Below are 24,077 nucleotides of genomic sequence, written 5' to 3'. Positions count from 1 at the left end.
TGTCTTAGCGCCGGCAATTTTATTTAAGTCGTCCGTGTGAGTGAGTTTGTTTAGGTAGTTACGCAGCCCTCAGGTTATTTATTTTGGGGACACGAATACCATGAATGTCGCACTCAGGGATCCGTAGGTGAAATGTACTAGGGGAAAACTACACATGATGGCACACGAAAATTTGACGACTCGGGACGAGTCTGTAAAAAGGGGAGGGGGTAGTGTTGTGGTTACCAAATTCGCAAACCACCATTCAGGTCCCTTAGGTGAGGTATCTCGGTAAGTACATGTGTAGTTAGGTCCAAACCCGTTGTCTAGTGGGAATACATGTCATTTATGCGTGCTGCGACTCTTCAGGATAGCCGTTTTTCTTTTACTATCTTTATTTTGGACCAACCGCCATGATTACAACCACAACCACCGCTTCACCACAACCGCCACGACCTTCCCGTCACACCTCGCAACCGTAGCATCGCCACCGTTCTTGCCCCGCTGTGGGTACCGGTGTTGGACTCGTGCAGGGCGCGCGTCGAACAGTGTGTAAAAAATCACGGATTTTGTGCTTCAAAAACGGATCAAAAACGACACACGCCCACTTTTTGCCATCCAATCGGTGAGCGAGGGACGATTTGGCCCCGCCTCCAGGACGATCGATATATGCAAATTTGTGGATCAAAAAGCCTTCACGCCCACTTTTTCTCGGGCCAATGGGGAGCGAGGTGAAAGGTCAAAGGGAGGGGGTCAAAGGCGAAGCTACGGGGGGATAAAAGGACCGTGTTCGTCAGTCAGGAGAGTCGGTCGGAGAGTCAAGAAGAGGAGAGTCGGAGAGTCCAGAGGTGGAGAGTAGGAGAGTCCAGAGGCGGAGAGGAGGAGAGTCCAGAGTGGAGAGTCGGAGAGTCCAGAGGCGGAGAGTAGGAGAGTCGGAAGCAGAGGGTCAAGACTTCGCGGGCGGAGGAGCTGCTCGTCGTGTGCGTTGGAGTCGGAACGGAGGGGACGAGCTGTGGAAAGGCGGCGACACCAGACGAGGGGGTGCTCGCGTCGTGCAGGGAGCTGCACCCGAGGGAGGCCGACAGCGCGACCTGGCCGAGGTGGAGACGCACACCAGGGATAATAAAGATCCTCTATACCCCGAGCATCAGCAACCCTCTCCTGTTTCCCCCCGCGCTGAGATAGTGCGACCAAGGGGGCCCCTTTCCCACCCCCTACCAGACACTGCCCGCGAGGCCCGCGGGGTTGGGGCGCCATCGCCGCTTCGCGTCTCATCACCAGACGGGTAGGCGCGACCCGGTCTCGGCCTCAGGCCCGCCTCATCCTTGGGGGTATTCTTTTCCTTGGTTTTGGGTATGTGTTGTCGGCGCCGTCTGTGAAGTAGAATTGTATAAGTGTTGCCGTGTGCTCGGTAGTCGGTATTAGCTCTGCATTGTGTTTTCGCTTTTATATTTGCTTTTTGTGTAAATGGAATTGTGTCTTTTCTGTGTGCATTTGGTGGAATTGTATATGTGTGCTTCCCGTGTGCCGCGAATAAATGTGCTTTAGTGTTGAACTGTTTCCCGCTTCGCTTCGTCATTTCTCCCATTGAATCCTCATCTTGCTTCACGTAAAGGGTTGGTAGTGGGCTGAATACGCCCGATAATTAATCGAACCGTCGAGGTCGACGATAACACCGCTCGGTTATTCTGATAGTACGGAACGGGTCGCTAAGTGGCCCGTGTCCGAAGTCGACCTGCGGCGAGGTGCGACGCCCGGTCTACCCTCCGCGTGGGTACTTAGGTAGGTCAAATTTGACGAGCAACCCTTGTCCCATGCGGGGGCTGATTGGCCTCGACCGCGGTGAGACTGAAGGTCCACCCGTGACTGGTTCCCGGCGTTAGTCCGAGAGGGTCACGACTGGATTGTCCGTCCGGTGGGCGACGTGCCGCGATTCGAGTTACGTGGCCGTCAGCACGCCGGCGGGCGCGAATACCGCAACAAAATATATATATATATATATATATGTATATATATATATATATATATATATATATATATATATATATATATATTGTTACGGATCTGGAAACCATATGCACTCAAGATACAGGTCCAAAAAGTTAGTTATGCCGTTAAGTACATGTGAGATAGAACCCTTCCTTTTGTCTTGTGGGAGAATCAAAGGTGTGCATTGCGATTTCTTTTCGTTAGGTTATTTCATCTAACAACCATCCCATCCCCCATAACGATCCACCGCGAACCGGCTGCCTTCTCCCACCCTGACGTGCCGAGGCAGGATCTCGCGATTACAGTTTCTCAGCTTCCACAAACATTGTAACTCTTTCACGACGACCTTTGCAACATTGATACTGTTGCTCGACAAGTATGAACCTGCGTGGAAGAGAAGGGTGGGGTTTCCCAGCAGGGGTCGAAACCCCGCCCAGAAAGGGCGAACCCATAGGAGCCTGTCCAATCAGGGTAGGGAGTGATGTCTGTTCGAGTGACCCTGCCCCGTTGAAGGAGGTCAATAAATTCCCGAGCACTCTCTGAGGCAGGGGTTGTTTCGAAGGTTGTTCTGAGGTTTTTGACAGGGTTGTGGTGGTTGAGAGTCAAGTGAGGAAGAAGGGTCTTGGAGGAAGTTCTCCACAGGTTTCTGACAAGGTTTTTGAAAGGGTTCTGAGGGTTGTTGTTGAGTGTGCAGTTCTTTTGAAGCGGAGGGTTGAGCAGAAGGTCGTGAAGGCGGCGAACGTGTCCCTGCTGGCCCTTTACAAGGAAAAGAAAGAGCGACCCTGACCCCCTCCGTGGACCCCGCTATTCACCACCCGAGCTCCGCCACAAACCACGAGTCCCACACGTGCGACTGGGGACCAAACCAACGACCTTTGTCAGGTGCCGCATCGCGGAGCACCCCCTTCCTCCGACGGTGAGGTACCCAGCTGGACTCTGACCCCCAGCTCATCTCTCTCCTCGGCTGCGAGGGTCTAATAAAGAACTCTGGGTTTATTTTCATTTGTGTGTGTGTCTGCGTGTGGGCCCGTCTTTAAGTAGACCTGAATAAGTGTTTTTGGATCATTGTAAATATTCCTTGCTTGCATATTCACGTTAAGTCTTGCTTTGCATCTTCATTTACTGTAAATAAATCATCACAGAAATGTTCCCAGTCAGTTTCTGTCCCTTATTGCATTGGTCCAGCATGGTTCGGATCCGAGTTTAGGCGGGGTTTTTATCCCCGGTAATCGGACAATTTGTTAGTCCTGGGCAGGCCTGCTCAACTGCATCCGAACCGGAAAGGTGGGTGGCAGAGTGGTAGTCGGTAGGTGTAATTTTACCGCTGCTGGTAGAGTGAATCGGGTTCGGCCAGGCGTTCCGAGGGCGTGGATCCCCGGTAGCTGAGACCGCGTGGTTACTTTGGTACATTGGATCTAGACAAAATAACCCTACGCCACGTGCTCGAGATATTGGCGTTCCACGGTCAGTTAAACAACCCGCCGGCTCGCGGAGTTATCCGAGCGACGGCCGACAATTCCGGGGTGTTTGTTGGGAGACGACGCAAGCTTTCCCCACCCAGTGGTCGTTCTCGCCACCAACTCCCGGCCCACAACAATATATATATATATATATATATATATATATATATATATATATATATATATATATATATATATATATATATATATATAGTCGCGGTTCTGGTAGTTAAGTTAATATCCCCCTGACCCAATTTGTGGTGACAGGCAGTCAACACCGCCAGAGCCAGGATAGCCGAGCGGTTCTTCTTGGGAGGCGGACACGTTGATTCTCGGAGATTATAACGTGGGAGGGGTGGGGCGCGGCACTGGCGGAGCGACGGAAGCACAGATGGATGCACAGGGGGGGTATACTCGAACCCCACGACAAATACACGGACAAAGCAACTTAAAATAACTGCGATATTAAATGAAAATAGACAAACCTTTACAAGGGATGATAATTCAAAATGTAATTATAATAACGTGAAGTAAATAAATCCAAAAGTCGAGGTGCCTCAACACACAGACTTGAATGCAGACAAGGGGAAACAAAATAAAAGCAAATCCTTCCTTTATTTTGGCACTTATCTTGGTCCAGAGATGGTCTTTGTGGAACTTGGAATTGAGGCGTTTCGTTCTGCATGTGTAGATACGTGCAAAATGGCGCCAAGCCACTCTCTCGCAGCGGGAAAACGTACGTCAGGCAATTCCTGAGTGGTATTCAACACCAAGGCTCACCAACCATCGTGCAGCTTCATCCCATGAACAAATATCCAGACCGTTCCTCTCCTGTACCCGGTCTGTTCACAGCGATCGCCCACACGAAGAGATGATTTCTGAGGTCCCGTGATCAGGCCACGAGGTATGCTCTCCTTCCCTCCTCAGAAACGTACACACTTCATGGCTCAGCCAAACAGTCAATGGCTTGCGTCTTGCTCAGTCCACGAGCCAATTCGCCTCAGCACAAATACGAGAATCATGCCGTCTTCTTCATTCGTCGAAGGAAAGCCAGCCGTAAAACCCTGTTCTTACAGGCCATCTCCGAGCTACATTCTCTCTCGACCACGTGCGTCCTTCTCTCCCCACTCGTGCGTTCCTCCTCGCTTCTCTCTGATGTCACCCCGAACCACCGTTCCACTTCTGGGGCATGGCTTGCTCGCACGAAACCCAGGACGGCCGGGCCTCCGCCTGCTCAGCACGTTTGGCTAGCTTTTGTTGTAGTTGTTGTTATAAAAGCACAACTCCATCTTTGCTGGTTTGTAATACAAAAACATAGGGATAAGTCACAGGGGGACAATTACACACGAGGGGAACTTATCCTTAATCCCTTTCTAACTGACACCGCACCACATCACGCAACACTTAAGCTCATAGTCTCCCTGCTTAATTACATCAAGATGTCTCCTACACGTCCCCAGACCAAACAACTCGATTAAATCCAAACTTTCCTATTAAATTCCTCCATCTATCCCCACAACCGTAACAACACACACACACACACACACACACACACACACACACACACACACGCACACGTAGATACTTCGAGACCTGGGAGGGCTCCATTCTACATTCTGAAACCCGCATATGGAGATAACAACCAACAACAACACACTGAAGGGATTGCAAAACCCCGTCTCCTGCTACACAGGGTGTGGACTAACAAGGTACATTTTCATTACAATTAAAATATTCAGGATTCTGTCCTTTTGTTGGCATTTTGTATATACTGTATGTTGTCAAGAGGTCCAGGGGTGTGTTCACTTACCAAGCAGCTAGAAAGTGCTTGCCAAGCTAGCCGTTCCTTATCAGCGGTTTCAAATGGAATGCTTGCTTGAGTGCTTAAGTCACTTGGCAAGCGCTCTTCCAGAAACTTGGTAACTGAACACACCCCAGATTCATTACATGGTGACGAGGCTAAACATCTCTCCCATGACTTATTTCAGCCATATCGATGAATTTGTCCCTTGGGGACAGATTTTTGACATGACGCATGGCAAGTTTGAGGTTGGTAGGAATGGAAAGCGGGTTTTATTTTAATTATTTATTTTTTTACCAAACATTGCAAGAAACGCTTTATTCACTGCCAGTGACACAAATATGGTATCAGATGTGAAAAAAAGAACTTAAGACATGACAACGATCAGTAAGTTTGGCAAAGAATGAGTTGCATGACCTCTCAAATGTGCTCATCGCTAATTATTCAAAAAACAAAAGTAGTATAAACACAACCTATACATCGATTTAGAGGTAATTTTACTGCTCATCTAATGACATAACTCTCAAGGGTGAAAGAAAAGTTAGTAGAAAAAAAAAGGTTACCACCTCAGCTAACTTCTCCAAATATACACCCTGTGAAAATTCCTTTGTGGGAGGGAGAGGGATGTGTGGGAGTCTGGAGAGAGGGGTGGATGAGAGGAGTTGGGGTGGGAGGAGGGAGAGGAGCAGGTGAGAGGAGGAAGTGGGAGTCCAGAGGGAGGGGTGTGGGGTGGGAGGAGGCAGGGGAAGGGGTGGGAGGAGGGACCCGGTGTTGCCCAGCAATGCCGGGTACCTTTGCTCGTAATAAATAAATGGAAAATTCAATTCAATTAAACAATCATCGACCATCCTGTGAGACATCTGTGTTCCTCAACCAGGTGCCATCAATAAACAATTTCTCATCAGATCATTGATTTTTTATTGGATTTCACCTTCATTGGACGCTCATCAATTTTTTTTTTCTTATGGATGTTTCTGTGTTTGCTGCATTGCAACTTATGGTGATTAAAGGTTGATGCGGACATTTTATTGCAGAACATGTAAAAATATTAGTTAATTTCTGAAATTTTGTGCAATGATATTGTAACGAGGCTGGGTCTTGCCCCGCCAAGTGACTTGACCGGGTCTCACCGGGGATTAACCCTGCAGAATGGCCAAGCGAGGGGCGTGACTGCGCACGATTGGGAATACCATGAAAGTGGGACAATTCCGAGACAATTTGGTTTGTTCACCAAGGTTTTGAGGCACTTATTTCTCCTAACAATAATTTATCATGCTGGAGATGCGCTTGCGATAAAAAGAAAGAAAGAAAGAAGTAGAACGACATACCTCCGCTGGGCTGAACGCTTTAGGTTTTGTACCGCCACTGAGCGCATCCGCATCCGCATCTTTACCCAAATTTTGATCTGCATCCGAACCGTCACCAAAATCAAATCAATTCGTCCTTGTCGCACATCCAGCCAGTCCATTAAATTTTGTCCAAATCTATCAACAACGTTTTGAGATATGCTGCTCACACACAGGCAGACAGACAGGGGTGAAAACATAACCTCCATTCACCTTCAGTCGTTGGAGGCAACAACAGCAGCTATCCTATTTGCCACGCTTCCAGCCAGGTGATCCTTCAGGCACAGAGCGCCTGACATGATGACGCCACGTTCCAATAGCTCGCCCTCTCAGACGCCATTACCCCCAGGCACATGTAGCCAAGGAATTAAATAAAATTCTCAGCTAACTTCTCCAAAAAATTGGATGAGAGGAAATGGAAAGCACATGTAGGGAGAGGAAAAACACAGCGGGCTGGTGGGAAGACAAGGGTCTGTCTGCACACCCGATCCTGATAGCACGAATTATGGGACGACTTGTTCTAACATTGTGAAATTACTAACCAATTCATCAATCACGTTTTACCTCTCTTTTTGTTACACTTTTGCCTACCCTCAACAAATTCTATGAGAAATGCCATCGATGCTGATTAATTAATTCTGGGTAAAACCAAGATGGCAGCCAACATCGCAATATGTGCTCTGGAACAGGGATGTATCGTTAAGCGCCATCGGAATGAGAACACCAAACCAGCTGTCATTTACAGGAGAACTTCTGCCCATGTCTTTCATGCAATTATTGTGTTTCGATGATGCAGTAAGTGAACAAATCAGTGAAATGGCAGAAGAATTGGGTGTCACTGTTACAAGTGTTTTCCTTTTGAAATCACGGAAGATTTTGATGTCAGTGTTGCAAATCACCTTGTGATTCTCATCTCTGGACCATTCAGAATACCCGGGTAGTATCCGGTAGACGAATAATGAAGACGTTCCAACATGTATCACAAAATAGTTTCATACCTGTCTGCAGATGGAGTCTTCATTATTTGAATGGCCAAATGCGTACATGTATAGCAGGGTACATGTATGTTGAGAAATAGTTGAAGTTTCATCAACTTCCCTGTACTTTTAATTTTCATCAAATGAAAAATCCACATCAACCTTGAAATATTAATATTTAAAATTAGTTTTTTTTTTAGATTCATAATTCGATTGCCTAACACTCTTTCTGTATGGTTGATTGTTACAGACAAACTGGCTCTGCCAATTGGGCTTAGCCTAGGAATCGGCATTCCTATTCTCATCCTGTTGGTGGGTGTGCTTGTTCACCTGTTCTATAAAAGGTCCCATTCATCGTACGTACTGTTACAATAATACTATTTGCACTGGTGATGGGTATTGCCATTAAGTGGGTTGTTCTATCATACGTTTGGTAAACAGGTATATTTGGTCAACAATTTGACCTTTTCCAAGGTCAACTTTCCATGTACTTACTTTATATCCATTGGATTCTGACACAATATTAGAAGCCAATTATATTTCTGTGAAGAATATCAATTTTTTTTTTTGATCACCAATTAGTTAATTAAATTCGTACATGTTAGGTAGAGTTGAATGTACTGATCCACGAGAAGAATTGTTTTTTTTGATCACCAATTCATTAAATTCGTACCTGTTAGGCAGAGTTATGGACGCAGCGATGCGCTGCTCCGGCGCATCCTCCCATACCTGACCCGAATGAGCAAAGCCAAAGTAACCATTCATAGAATACAGGACTTATGAGACCAGTGGCTACAAAATATACAATAAATCAGACTTTTTACTATACAGAGGTCTAGGTTAATGAAGAAGCAAAACAATAAAGGGTGGCAGCTTTACAGACTAACAAAGTGTATGGTAGGGGGAGGGTGGACGTACACAAGGAGGAATAACACAAAAACGAGTAAGAATGACTCAGAGAGAAACAGAATGGGAAAGAATGGTTCCCATAATGTCGGTCCGAAGATGATGCCTTGTGGAACCACAGCCTGAAGACAAAGAAGCAATGTGTGTCGAAGAGATTCCAGACATTCATGGGTGAGTACATTTGGTGATGATGGGCAGCAGATTTTAAGGAAAGAAGTGGGGAGGATGAGACACCAACACAGGGACACAATTCCACAATTGGGAGAATTGGGCAGTAGATGAATGCGGGTCAGCAACCAACCTGGAATTTGAAAGGATGAGCAGATGAGGGTTTCTTGAGGGAGACGTATTGCCTATGGTGGCGAGGGTAGGGCATATGGAGGAGGAGTAAGGTAGACGTAAGCTTGTATCAAATAGAGAGGCCACCAACTTGTTGCCAATGGGAGAGTAACAGTCCCTGGGAATGCCTTGTTTTTGACCACCTCAGAGGAGCAAGTTGAGAAGCAGGAGCACCAGCACGGTTTGGGGATTCATAGTCAATGGAGCTCTGTATGAAAGCGTTACACACCGTGACAAGCTAATTGCAGCTCAGAAATGCCTTTCCTCTACGAATAATACTCGGGATTGGGGGAGGGGGACGGACTACCCTTTGATGTTATTTTAGAAATATGATCCTACCATAAATAGTGAAGACCAAGAAGTTCCAGGGATTGCACCTCTCCCAGTGACCCTCCAGATAAATGGATTGGATAGTTTGACTGCAGCCTATCTTTGGACAGAAACATTGTGAGAGCATGTGACTTTCTGGCATTGAATGTCATGTTGAAGACACTGACCAGCTGCTTATCTTGTCGAAGTTCTGATGATGAGAATTCAGTCGTGGCTGGCCTTTAACAAGAGATATGTATCATTCTGCGCAGGGTGGAGTCATAAGCAAAATGGAAAAGTTAGTTTTCAAGAGAATCAGACAAATTATTAATAGTTATTGAATCAAGAATAATCAAGGGATGCACAAAGCGCCCCATCCCTTTATCTGGGATGGTTTCTCTGGATGCAACTTTAACGCAGGGACTGAAAATTCGTTTCTCGGCTTCTACTGCACAAAATTGGCTGCAAATGTCGATTCGACACACACACACACACACACACACACACACACACACACACACACACACACACACACACACACACACACACACACACACACACACACACACACACACACACTTTTGTGTGCAGCCTGTGGTTGTTGGTTGCATCATTGGTTAGGGACATGGCTATGCTGCTGATGCAGTGCCTCTATTACCAGTACACTGGCACTCATTTTACCGACCTCGGAAGGATGACAGGCTGAGTCAACCCCACCTAGTGTGAATTGAGTGGCCAGCAGGGCTCGAACTCAGGACCCAAGGATGCCAAGCCAACATCAGGCTGATGTAAGTTCTAAGATGCTGCTTTGTGGAACCCCAGTCCGAAGGGAAGGATCATGGGAAAATACAGCATCAAGGGCCACATACAGTTTCTACTGACAGAGGAGATCAAACAAACATCTGAGCAGAGAGCCTTGAATACCAAAGGAAGACAACTTTGAAGTCAAAGCTGCGTGGCAGAACATGTCAAAGGCTCGAGAGATATCCAACGAGATTCCCCGAACCACGTTTTATGATTCATGCATCCATCCATTACTGAGTCAGAAGGAACTAGAAGGGCACTCGTTAGAGTGCATACCTCCGCCCTGTAATACCTGATCCACGAGAACATATCTGGCAAAATACACTTTTGAAATATCATGCCATATATCGTTTTTGGCCCATATATCAATAGTGAAGTATCACTTTAAAAATTATAGTCGGATCTGGATCCGGATCTTCACCAAAATTTAATCATTTCGTCCTTGTCAAACAGCAAACTTGTCCACAAAATTTAATCCAGATCCGTCCACAACTTTTTGAGATATCCTGTACATAAACAAACAAACAGACAGAAAGGGGTGAAAACATCACCTCCTTCACCTTCAGTGGTGGAGGTAAAAATATATCCAACGTTGAAAGCCATTTTGGAAATCAAAGTGGTTGTCAGAGATTCATGATTTGTCAATGATGGACTCAATCACTGTAGGGAGAGGACTGATCGGTCTGTAGTTGAGCAGATCCGTTTTGGAACCTCTCTTATACTTAAAAGTGGTGTTGGAAACTTTCCAGAACAGAGGAGAACGACCTGTAAAAGTGAGACAAGAGATGGCTCCAAAATGCCACACACAATAGGACTGAAGCACAGTTTCTAAGGATTAGAGCAATTATATTGCCAGGACTGGTTGCAGCAGAGGTGATAATGTGGGTAAGAAATTTCTCCACTACGGCAGTGGAGAAGTCCACATGCTGTAGGGATCATTCCATAACAGGTGAAATGGTGGGTATTGGAAGACAATGATTTTGGGATGTTGGCATTTTGAGTGAAGCCAGAGTTCAAGAAGTCTGCTTTTCCCCAAGCAGTGTCCAGTGTGACTCCATTGTTTGAGAGGGAAGGAATGCAAAGGGAATGTGTACCTGGGTCACACCTGACTAGCTTCCACCAGGTTTTGGAGGATGGTGAGAGACTGGAGTATTTGGAATGCAGATGAGCCTGAAGTTGGACCCTGGCTCTTTGTAGGACAGATACACAATGGGTATGGGCTGTGCAGAGAGACTACAGGTAATTACCATTAGCAGGGTTTGCTTTCAGGGGAGAATGTTGTTTGACGATGTTTAGCTTCCATGGGGAGAATGTTCCTCGCCACATGCATCAGTTTACCAGGGTTGAGATGATGGACAGAAAAGTGGAATTCCAAATGCGATGAACTTGTGAAGAAGAGAAATAGGTCAAATGGAGAAGAAGTTCCATGCGCGGTCAGTGTTAGGAGCTGATGTAATGTCGGACCAATCTTGACGAGAGAGAGAGAGAGACACAGAGAGAGAGAGAGAGAGAGAGAGAGAGAGAGATAGAGAGAGAGAGAGAGAGAGAGAGAGAGAGACAGAGAGAGAGAGAGACAGAGAGAGAGAGAGAGAGAGAGAGAGAGAGAGAGAGAGAGAGAGAGAGAGAGAGAGAGAGAGAGAGAGAGAGAGAGAGAGAGAGAGCGAGAGAGAGAGCCAGAGACAGAGAGAGAGAGAGAGAGAGAGAGAGAGAGAGAGAGAGAGAGAGAGAGAGAGAGAGAGAGAGAGAGAGAGAGAGAGAGAGAGAGACACAGAGAGAGAGAGACACAGAGAGAGAGAGAGAGAGAGAGAGAGAGAGAGAGAGAGAGAGAGAGAGAGAGAGAGAGAGAGAGAGAGAGAGAGAGAGAGAGAGAGAGAGAGAGAGACACAGAGAGAGACACAGAGAGAGACACAGAGAGAGACACAGAGAGAGACACAGAGAGAGACACAGAGAGAGACACAGAGAGAGACACAGAGAGAGACACAGAGAGAGACACAGAGAGAGACACAGAGAGAGACACAGAGAGAGACACAGAGAGAGACACAGAGAGAGACACAGAGAGAGACACAGAGAGAGACACAGAGAGAGACACAGAGAGAGACACAGAGAGAGACACAGAGAGAGACACAGAGAGAGACACAGAGAGAGACACAGAGAGAGACACAGAGAGAGACACAGAGAGAGACACAGAGAGAGACACAGAGAGAGACACAGAGAGAGACACAGAGAGAGACACAGAGAGAGACACAGAGAGAGACACAGAGAGAGACACAGAGAGAGACACAGAGAGAGACACAGAGAGAGACACAGAGAGAGACACAGAGAGAGACACAGAGAGAGACACAGAGAGAGACACAGAGAGAGACACAGAGAGAGACACAGAGAGACAGAGAGAGAGACAGAGAGAGAGACACAGAGAGAGACACAGAGAGAGACACATTGCAGAGAGAGACAGAGAGAGACACAGAGAGAGACACAGAGAGAGACACAGAGAGAGACACAGAGAGAGACACAGAGAGAGACACAGAGAGAGACACAGAGAGAGACACAGAGAGAGACACAGAGAGAGACACAGAGAGAGACACAGAGAGAGACACAGAGAGAGACACAGAGAGAGACACAGAGAGAGACACAGAGAGAGACACAGAGAGAGACACAGAGAGAGAGAGAGAGAGAGAGAGAGAGAGAGAGAGAGAGAGAGAGAGAGAGAGAGAGAGAGACAGAGACAGAGAGAGAGAGAGAGAGAGAGAGAGAGAGAGAGAGAGAGAGAGAGAGAGAGAGAGAGAGAGAGAGAGAGAGAGAGAGAGAGAGAGAGAGAGAGAGAGAGAGAGAGAGAGAGAGAGAGAGAGAGAGAGAGAGAGAGAGAGAGAGAGAGAGAGGACTTGAGGTTAGATCCATCAGCCTTACCAAAATGCCAAACACATCTGTGTCTTGGAGGTTCTTTAATACCTGCCAAAGAGATGCACACTTTTCTACCACAGGGTCAGAAGAGCCTCGAGGAGCTGAGAATGAGGACAAGTTGGAGGAAAAGTTTGACATGACAAGTTCCAGTAATTAATGGTTGCCATTTGGGGAGATGTGGAAGAAACGGGTTGGAGTAAGTCCAGTCATTTAACAGAATGCCTGAGCTGCTAGGCCTGCATATACTGATGTAAATCAAGCAACACCAAGTCAGCTGGCATAGTGGCAAATAAGGTCTCCATAGATTACGAAGAGGAAACACAGCTGAGCGAGAGGAGCAGCGTCACTCTTACAGAGACAGCCTTGTTTATGAGATTATCAGAGTTGGAAGGGGCACAGGTGGGAGACCACACTACACAAAGATGATGCGACTCATTACACAGCTATCCAGAGTGTTGAGGCGGCATGTTTTCCACCTTGTATCTGTCCAGAAGGGTGAATTGATATAGTTCTAAAGGATGGAGTTTTACCTTGAATGAGGGAGACCTTCACCTGTTTTTATTGAGAGTGTGCGAGCTGGCATCTGTAACCTGACATGCGGTGAGGTTGCTCCATAACCAGCAGAGAGTAATTTTTTATATAGGTTCTAAGGCTCATGGAGGAGCTGTTACGTGCAGACAGACAACTTGACTTCAGACAGAAGGTGATCTTGGAGGAAATGACAAAACTTTCCGGTACATTCTAGGTGCAAGCGACACCATATTTTGAAGTCGCTTCAGCAGGGTAATTACAGAGAAATCTCACTTCAATTGCTCTCCCCCCTCCGAACATCAAAATTTGAAACACTATGTAATTGTAAGTTGTATACATGCCTTTTTATCTCGACAGTTTCACTCTCACTACCGAAGTGTGAGGGTGTTGCGGCAATCTCATGAAATTTTGTACTTGCTGTACCGTGGCAATCTTAAAAAAGCAGAACAAATTACATCACATGTAAATTTTATACAATATACCCTGAATGTACACACAGTAACTTAATGGGCATGCTACACCATGAAGATTCTCAAAATAGAGGTGAACTGCACATTCAACTGTTCTCGCAAGTTGCCCCTGCCCGCACGGGATTTTAAACGGGGTAGTGGTGGAGCTGGCAAAAATGCAAATGGTGTCTTCTGTCATTGAGCCGACAAGCTGGGAGAAACAATTCACATTTATTGCCACGTCTGATGCAATTTAAATGCTCTAATGGCGGCGAGGTGCTCCATTTGAAACTGTTTGTTTGATATTTGTAGCTTTTTGATGACTCAGGTCCGTAATGAAAATTTGTATCGGTGTCAAAACCAGTGAGCAACTTGAGGGGGAGCACTTGGGAGAGTGCAAAACCTCCGCCGCCAATACTGCTGGGTCACTCAAGTGAACCTTATATCTTATTCATTAAATATGATGTCAGCAGTGCTGACAGTTATAGTTCTTTTCTCCAACATTTTTTTTTTGGGGGGGGGGGGAGGTGGAAATCACTTACATGTAGAAATGCAAAAAAAATTTTTTTTTTCTCTAACAATTTTTTGGGGGGGGTTGGAAATCACTTAAAACATGTAGAAATGCAAAAAAAAAAAAAATTTTTTCTCCACCAATTTTTTTTGGGGGGGGTTGGAAAACACTTAAAACATGTAGAAATGCAAAAAACTTTTTTTTTTGAGCGGGGGGTAACAATTTTTTGGGGGGGTTGGAAATCACTTAAAACATGTAGAAATGCAAAAAATATATATTTTTTTCTAACAATTTTTTTTGGGGGGGTTGGAAATCACTTAAAACGTGTAGAAATGCAAAAAAAAATTATCTATTTTTTGGGGGGGTGGTAATTTTTTTGGGGGTGGTTGGAAATCACTTAAAACATGTAGAAATGCTAAAAAAAAAAAAATTCTCTTACAATTTCTTTTTGGGGGGGGGGGGGAAACAAGTCCAAAATTTAATGGAATGATCCTTGGATCATACCTAACCCCCCCTCCCCCACCAAGTTTCGTCGAAATCCGTCGAGGAGTTTTTCCGTAATACTGTTCACAAACAAACAAACAAACAAACAGAAAGGGGTGAAAAGAGTAACCTCCATCCATCTTCGAAGATGGCGGAGGTTAATTACAAATTAATAGTAGGATACCCAATATTTCCTTCAAGGAGAATAATATAACATTAATAAAAAGATGAAGGATCACGATAACAAAAGTAATCTACATTTGTAAACAAACGACAACAATGAAGAATTCGATTCCATTGCATGTTGGGAAATGGACGTTACACCTAAAGGAAAAGGTACATTAATTCTGATGGACAAAATGCGACACTGAACTTTAAACGACCAAAGATAAACGTTTTAATATACGTGATGAGAAGTGTAACATGGCTGAAATCGCAGACGTGATTGCAGTTGTGGTACCACCGACTCGCTCGTCTCTGTCCAATTCAACTCGAATCAAAATGCGGCCCAAGATTAATTCAGGAAGCCCTAGCATGTACAACTAAAGACATTTGATGGTGACGCATTAATAAATGCATCCCTTGTATTTTCAGAATACAAAGAGTGAGACTCATGCCAATTGATTTGAATTTCTCTGTAACCGTCATCCAATCTTTCACATTTCTCATTGCACACACATTTTCGTTTGCATCTATTTATCTGATTCTAAAGTTTATTTCCTCTAACACACCAAACTTTACCATATTTTGGTGTTTAAAAAACAAAAGAGTTGCCTGAAATCGACAAGACAATTAGGATTAACCTTTAACCCTTACCTCAAATAGAGATCACAGAAAAATTTCTGTTCGTCTGATCGGCTACATTTTATCATTCCTTTACAGGAACACCACAAGTTCGACGTTTTCTGGGTCCCATTCCAAAAATACGGTACAGTATGCCACTGAAATGTTCCTTCATTATGGCGTATATCCAGTATTTGACTATGGTCTAGTAGTAGTACGATTGTTGCATTCATTTGGCTAAATATGCACAAAACACGATCAAAAGTGTCGAGGGCTATTGTCATTATTGTCACAGTGTTCTCTGTTTTTGTAGGATCATCAACAAAGGTATCTTTGGACAGAAAACACCAACATAACATACAGTATATTGGCCTCTAGGTATTTTATATTTCAGCACTTACCCTTTCATTTTTCCTGATCAGAGTGAGACTCATGGAAGAGCAAGATTGAATTTACATTGGAGTAGTGGGGGAACAATTGGGTAAACACAGCAAGGAATGAATGAACAGGAAAGGGATAGAGAGGGGAGGAAACACTGAAACCAGCAAGTAAGAGGGTTGGGTTAAGAAGAGTTGATGGGAAGTAATAAAGATCAGGGGTCAGGATGGGGGATGACATGATGCGATGGTGCACTGCATGCTTGAAGCCCTGGAGGGAAGAGTCGGAAAGAACAGCCTCTGGAAGGCAGTTCCATAGATGGGAGAAGCAAGTAACAAAAGAATTGAAGTTTGCAGTCAGCTTGGAATTTGGCAATTGAACCACAAGGGGTTGGTTACTGGAAAGAACCTGTGCATCCCAAAGTTGCTGGGGAGGGTTAGAGGACAGAGAGAGCAGAGAGCATTTTTGAAGAAGAGGTGGTAGAAAACAGAGAGACCACATACTGCCTGTGATGCCAAAGTAACCAATCTTATGTTTTGGCCTCATTATGGGAGATTCAAAAAATAATGAGAGATATAGATTCCACAGAATCTAGGAAAGACAGGTGGGATGCAAGGGTTCCACTTCGTCACAGAGAGCAGTACTCCATCGAGCTACTTACAAAGACCTTGTAGACTGTGAGTAACTCTGATTTTCCAAAGAAAGACTTTGAATGACAGAGGATGCCCAGTCTGTTTGGTTGGCCCAGGATAGGTAATGACTGATGGTGAGGCAACCTTATCCTTTGCAAGAGACAACCTTATCCAGTGGCTGACCATTGAAATGAAATAAATAGGTTATTTTGATAACCTTTCCAGGGTGACAGGGTGAGAGAGTGAGATCTTCCAACATTGAAGCACATGCTGCATTTATCAGACTTGGTGGTATAATGGTTCGAGCATTCCCTCTGGTTATGGAAACTCGGCGGTTCAAAACCCGGCCTACTCATACCAAAGATTCAGAAAATGGTACATGCTGCTCCTTTCTTGATGCTCAGCAATTAAAGAGGATGTAGCATGGACAGACAACCATATGTTTGCAATCATAGTGCAGGATTTGATGGGCCTAAAGACCTCCTCCTGCTTTGAAGTTCTTTGAAAGGGAACTTATATTGATATTCATCAGACCGGCATCGAATCAAATTCAAATCAGCAAAAAGTGATGCAGCTGAAGTGTCCCTGTCATTCCGTATGACACAATGTGTTGTCTTCTGCAAAAGAGGAAAAATGGGGTTTCCAGAGCATTGGAGAGGTCATTTGTATGGATGAGAACAAGACTGGGCCTAGCACTGCCTTGGGGATCTCCAATCTTCACTGGGAGGGGAAAGGAGAGGGTCCCATTGATAGCAACACATTGACTGCGTGAGTGGAGAGAATTCCAGGAATGAAGGCGGCCTTGTATGCCACAGGAAGAGAGCTTGGCAAGCAAAGCAGGATGTCAGACTGCATTAAGTGCCCTAGATATGTCCAGGAAGACTATCCTGACCTCTTGAGTGAGATTTAGGAACTGTAACCATTGCTGAAAGAGGAGCAGCAGCATGTCCAGAGTTGAGTGTCTATGATGGAATCCAAGCTGATGGTCAGAGGTCAGACTGTTTGAAAACAGGAAAGACTTGACATTAGCAGCACTGATGGATTCCATGACTTTGCTTGTAATTGGAAATAAACTGATTGTGATCAGTCAATCAAACTCTTGGGTCTCACTATCAGCCATGATCTCTCTTGGGCCAGTCACTTTTTAAGGTTGTAAAAGACGCCAACTCCAAAGCCAGACGCCGAGTGGGCATCCTCCATCATGCAAAGTCCTTCCTTGGCACACCTGAGCTCCTATCCACCTCCCAGGCTTTCATCCGCAGCTTGATGGAGTACTGCTTTCCCCTATGGGATGGCGCCCCTGCCTCACACCTTGCTCAACTTGATGCCATGGAAACAAAGGCCTTCAAAATCATTGGAATCTCCTGAAATGAAGCTGAGTCAATGGGACTATCACTTCATCATCGCTGACAGGTCCGGAGACAAACACCGTCCAGACATAACCACCATCCGGATAGGTCCAGAGACAGACAGACAGAGAGAGGGAGAGAAAGGGTTAGCAGAGCGAGTTAGCAGAAAGAATATGTTATGCTTTGTGAACAAAACACACACACTTGTGCTTGGCCGATAACAGCAATTTTTCAGGAATTGGCAGGTTGGAGTCAGTCTCATTACAAACTGCAGTACTTACTGTATACAACCCAGAAATCTTGAGTAGCTTTCATTGAAAAACAACGTTGTATTTATACTTTTTAGGAATATGTTCACAAACATTAATCTTTATAAACAGCTGCAAGTGATGGGTGGAAAAAAAAAATTTGGCTTGGTAATTTAGAAAACACGTTAATATGGCAAAAGGCTCGGAAATCAGGTGTTATTTCACAACTCACTAAGAATGAATGACAGAGCACGAACTACTCGCTCAGGATGACGGAGCACAAACCACTCCCTCAGGATGACGGAGCACAAACTACTCGCTCAGGAGGACAAAGCACGAACCACTCGCTCAGGATGACAGAGCACGAACCACTCGCTCAGGAGGACAAAGCACGAACCACTTGCTCAGGAGGACAAAGCACGAACCACTCGCTCAGGATGACAGAGCACGAACCACTCGCTCAGGATGACAGAGCACAAACCACTCCCTCAGGATGACGGAGCACGAACTACTCGCTCAGGAGGACAAAGCACGAACCACTTGCTCAGGATGACAGAGCATGAACCACTCGCTCAGGAGGACAAAGCACGAACCACATGCTCAGGATGACGGAGCACAAACTACTCGCTCAGGATGACGGAGCACAAACCACTCGCTCAGGATGACGGAGCATAAACCACTCGCTCAGGATGACGGAGCATGAACCACTCGTTCAGGATGATGGAGCATGAACCACTCGCTCAGGATGACGGAGCACAAACCACTCGCTCAGGATGACGGAGCATGAACCACTCGCTCAGGATGATGGAGCATGAACCACTCGCTCAGGATGACGGAGCACAAACCACTCCCTCAGGATGATAGAGCACGAACCACATGCTCAGGATGATGGAGCACGAACCACTCGCTCAGGATGACAGAGCATGAACCACTCGCTCAGGATGATGGAGCATGAACCACTCGCTCAGGATGACGGAGCATGAACCAGTCATTCAGGATGACGGAGCATGAACCACTCGTTCAGGATGACGGAGCATGAACCACTCGTTCAGGATGATGGGGCATGAACCACTCGTTCAGGATTATGGAGCATGAACCACTCATTCAGGATGATGTAGCATGAACCACTCCTTCAGGATGATGGAGCATGAACCACTCATTCAGGATGATGGAGCATGAACCATTCACTCAGCGTGACGGAGCATGAAGCACTGGCTCAGGGTGATGGAGCACGAAGCACTCGCTCAGGGTGATGGAGCACGAAGCACTCACTTAGGGTGACAGAGCACAAAGCACTCGCTCAGAGTGATGGAGCATGACGCACTCGCTCAGGGTGACGGAGGACGAAGCACTCACTCAGGGTGACGGAGCACTAAGCACTCGCTCAGAGTGACGGAGCACTCGCTCAGGGTGACAGAGTACGAAGCACTTGCTCAGGGTGATGGAGCACGAAACACTCGCTCAGGGTGACGGAGGACGAAGCACTCACTCAGGGTGACGGAGCACTCGCTCAGGGTGACGGAGTACGAAGCACTCGCTCAGAGTGACGGAGCACTCGCTCAGGGTGATGGAGTACGAAGCACTTGCTCAGGGTGACGAAGCCCGAATAACTCGCTCAGGGTGATGGAGCACGAACCACTCGCTCAGGGTGACGGAGCACGAAGCACTCGCTCAGGGTGATGAAGCCCGAAGCATTCATTCAGGGTGATGGAGCATGAACCACTTGCTCAGGGTGACGGAGCACGAGGCACTGGCTCAGGGTGACGGAGCACGAAGCACTCGCTCAGAGTGACGGAATAGGAAGCACTCGCTCAGGGTGATGGAGCGCGAAGCACTGGCTTATAAGGGCAGGCTCATGTGCTGCCAAGCACATTCATGGCAAGGATTACACCGAGTGGGTTGCCATTGTTTTCTCAGTGGTGGTCAGCGAATGAAATCAGAATTTGGCCAAGGTACTGACAGGATCTTTTACATCCACCAACAACAACCATTGCTGGCAGATGGGTTCCCAGCTTATCCAATGGATGGCACAATCATTGATTTACTGCCTTGCCTGTGAAACACCAGGGTGACAGTTTATAGTTATGTTGGGAATAGAACCCAGACTAAGGAGCTCAGAGGTGAATGCACCATTTCTGAGCAATCCTGACAACCCAATTGAAGCATCATGGCCAAGATAAACCATTGAACACAAATCAAATAATAACTGATTCACTAGGGAGCTTGAAGAACAAACATAATTGGTGCTATCTTACAAAGTTTGTTTGCAAAGTGTTACTGACAGGTTCTATGCAATTACACATCATCAACAGACACCTGAAATTCTTCTTTGATATTAAAATGAACTCTGTGCTATATGGATATTTGTTTCATTCCAATAGTTTGGACTTATACATTCATAAGTGCATTCAAAATAGTTACCCTTGACCAGTGTATTTTTTGCATTATTTTTAATTTTAGGTGAATATTTTGATTAGAAGAAAGAATTATTAAAATGTGTTTCTGTTCCTTTCCATTTTTGTTGATTAGTAGATATTTATGTTTCCCCTCCCTCTATCATCACCCTTTCCCAAACCAATTTTAGCAGAAATCTGCAAGTCAGTCTACCTTCGAGCAATCTAGTACTGAAAATATTTCAAATGATACAAACTCTCCGAAGTTGAAGGACAGCATCATCTTGCCTTCATAAAAAAAAAACAGAGCGAAACCACAAAGACCTTCACTGCCAGACCTCTCGTCACTTTGCATATTGCCAAATCCAACACCCCCTGGATCAAAACCGTTATAGACAAAGACAGCAATCAAACGAACTTTACAAACAATCAAAGCCCCTGTCCTTCTGCCAATCATTTCTATTTCCCTTCCAATGAACAAATTGTGAACATTTCTGCCACCCATTCCCAGCCTTTCTTTTTTTGCTTTTATTGGCCTCAGAACTCAGATTAAACACAAGCCCTGAATCATTGTTTTGATGCATTTTTAACTACAGGGTGCCCCACAGAAAACCAGGAAATTTGAGATTTTGAGATTTATTTTGCCGTATTTTAGCATATAAATAAACTAACATATTAATAAAGTGTATCTTTGTTTTACACTACATCTAAGTTTACTTTTGCTTTGTTTTAAATAAACTGTACCAAATTTCCTGGTTTTCTGTGGGGCACCCTGTAGTACTGTATTTTGATTTTATTAGTGTAAAAAGTACAATTCTAGGAAGTTTCCCAAAATGAGATGGAATTTTAAATGTTTCATAAAGCCAAAGCAACGATCAATTTATATTCAAAATATAATACCTTTGTATAGTGTATTATACAGCATTGTGGTAAAGATCATTTGGTGTTACAAACCTTGCAGTTGGGCTCCCAAGTTCTTGTTTGTAATTTGTGTCCATCTCTGAACTCTTCATCTCCCCTGATGGAGATGAGAGGGTTCATGTAACACATGTATTGAGATTTGTAATGCAAGCTCTAAAAACATTCGATTGTCATAAAAACTCGATAAAGCTGGTGGTGTTAGTGGAGGACAATATTGTCGACAGAGCATCAGGACACGAGGAGGTCTTGAATGTTTCCAAACAACCAATCCTGGACAGGTAACCACTTTGTGGCAGGATGGAGCCATTTCCATTGCGTTTATCATGGAAAACAAACCCCCAACAGTGAAGGCAAATGCATCAATGCTTTACACACTCCACCATCAAGCCATTCAGCTAACAAGGGGAAAAAATGCATTCTCCGCTCCTGTTCTGAACACACTTTCAGAGTATTCTTGAGATGAAAATATTATTGATATACCTGTATCTGTGGATTCAATGCAATCTGATTTGTCTTCTAACATTATAAATAAAAACTTGTATTATACGAGTTGTGTGTATCTGCTATTTCATTATTCATTTAAAGTCCTCACCCTCAATCATTCAAAAGAAAGAGGTAATAAATTGTGAGCAATGACGATTGTGATAAAATTATGATATTGTTATAGTCATGACTCGAGGTAAATTTATTCCTATCGACTCCAAGGCACATAATGTAATAATAAAACCCTCAAGGCAATGACTATAATTATAGAATTGATTGACTTTGTATCAAAGAAGGCCATTCACATGAAACTTGTGAACTACCTGATAAATTTGTTTGGAGTTCAGACAGCAACCAAACTCGAAGATAGCAAGCATTTTAACCTGGGATCAAGGAACCTCCAGGAAGACCAAACCACTTGCTATCCGCAGTCCAGGCAGGAATTTGTATTTTGTTCAGGGTGCCGGTGATAACTCGTCAACTCTTCGTGAAGGTCACTGTGGAATCTTTACCATCCAAGGGAAGCTCATTTTAACGTCCATCCGAGGGATAAAAATACACATCGCTGCCTCACCCTGCATGGGAAACACCAGAATGAGAATTTATAGATGGGCCAAGATAGAAATCCAAGCTTGAGAGCACATAGGTGAGGGTGCGTACCTCTTGGTCATCCTGCCAGCCCCATATAGTGTTGTAGATAGTAGAAAAATCGTGCAAATTATGATACAAGCATCAAATTTGGCATTTCTGTTCTGCAGGGCTTTCTGATCAAATCTGCCTGATTGGCCATTTGAAAATCCAAATTTTGAAAAATTTGAGAAAAAAAAAAACTTCAAAAAAATTTGAAGTCACAGCTGGCTGAAATTCTTGAAGCGCAAGTGAATATCTCAGATAGAGAACCAAGGGGAGATGCAGTCATCATTGATGGCTCAGCACTTATCAATGCCCTACCTCCATGCACTTCAAAGATATTTGATGACTATGCTAAAGAAGACATCATCCCAAAGGTGGAATCCTATGCTGCCAGGTACGAGAGGGTGGATGTAGTGTTTGATGTGTACAAGAAGTCAAATCTGAAGTCCGAGGCAAGGTCGAAAAGGGGACAAGGAATCCAAAGAAGAGTGACAGGAACCAGTAAGACCCCAAGTAACTGGAGAAGCTTTTTTCGAGATGACAGCAACAAAACTGAGCTGTTTCACTTCCTTGCGGAAAAGATGTGTGAAGCACAGACGACAAGCACAGCCATTGTCACCTAAGGAGAAGATACCATTAGCAACACAAGGAAGTCACTGGATGCTGTGTCTCCATGTTGTCATGAAGAAGCTGACACTCGAATATCTGTACACGCCAGGGATGCAACGATGGATGGTAGCAAGTCCATTATCATTAAGGCTAATGACACGGACGTACTAGTCATAGCAATAACTGTACTGCCATCCTTACAGGAACTAGGTCTTGAGAACATGTGGATTGCCTTTGGCCAAGGAGCCAATGCGCGATGGATTCCAGTCCATGAGGTAGTTTCTGCAATAGGGACTGAGAAAGCTGGAGGGATCCCATACTTCCATGCGTTCACTGGATGTGACGTCGTGTCTGCCTTCTGCGGTAAAAGGAAGAAAACTGCATGGCAGACTTGGAACGTCTTTGATGATGTTTCTGAAACATTCACCAATCTCAGCCAGCATCCAACATTGATTCGTGATCTTGACTTTTTTGAAGTTTTTTTTTTTTTCAAATTTTTCAAAATTGGGATTTTCAAATGGCCAATCAGGCAGATTTGATTAGAATCCCCTGAAGAACAAAAGTGCCAAATTTGATGCTTGTATCATCAATTGCACGATTCCTCTCAAAAATTGCTGTTATCTGCCCCACTAATAATTTGTATTGTATACACTGTGTAGAATTTGCTGAAAAATGCAAAACCAGGGTTCTGTCATGCCTTTTCTAATAGGTTCAACTCTATTTTGCTTGAACTCAAATAAAGACTGAAACACTCGTGCTAAAATCGGCATTTTCAGAAAGAAATCAAAGTTGTGAAAATCAATCTTTTGTCCTTTACACAGCCCTCATGCTCTGTTAAAAACAACAACAACAACAAGAACAACAAC

At 44.9% G+C, this 24,077-nt stretch overlaps 1 protein-coding gene across 3 annotated transcripts in view; it reads left to right on the top strand.

The window, feature by feature from the left end:
• Positions 1-22,035, top strand: part of LOC147031692 (uncharacterized) — a 47,380-nt gene extending 25,345 nt beyond the window's left edge. The window contains exons 4-6 of one of the 3 annotated variants that reach the window (XM_085852858.1): positions 7,803-7,908; positions 15,665-15,710; positions 20,760-22,035. In XM_085852858.1, coding sequence (XP_085708984.1) covers positions 7,803-7,908; positions 15,665-15,710; positions 20,760-20,861 — 254 coding nt within the window. In that variant the 3' untranslated portion in view covers positions 20,862-22,035. Of the gene's footprint in view, positions 1-7,802; positions 7,909-15,664; positions 15,711-20,756 lie in introns of all 3 variants that reach the window. The other 2 variants (XM_085852853.1, XM_085852864.1) reach the window with 2 other exon arrangements.
• Positions 22,036-24,077: the final 2,042 nt, after the last annotated feature.

This window comes from Eptatretus burgeri, chromosome 2 (genome assembly GCF_056783735.1).
Source record: "Eptatretus burgeri isolate ZD-2024b chromosome 2, Ebu_testis_v1, whole genome shotgun sequence".
Lineage (NCBI taxonomy): Eukaryota > Metazoa > Chordata > Myxini > Myxiniformes > Myxinidae > Eptatretus > Eptatretus burgeri.
Note: the sequence above shows the minus strand (reverse complement) of the source record. Positions and strands in the feature narration are given on the sequence as shown.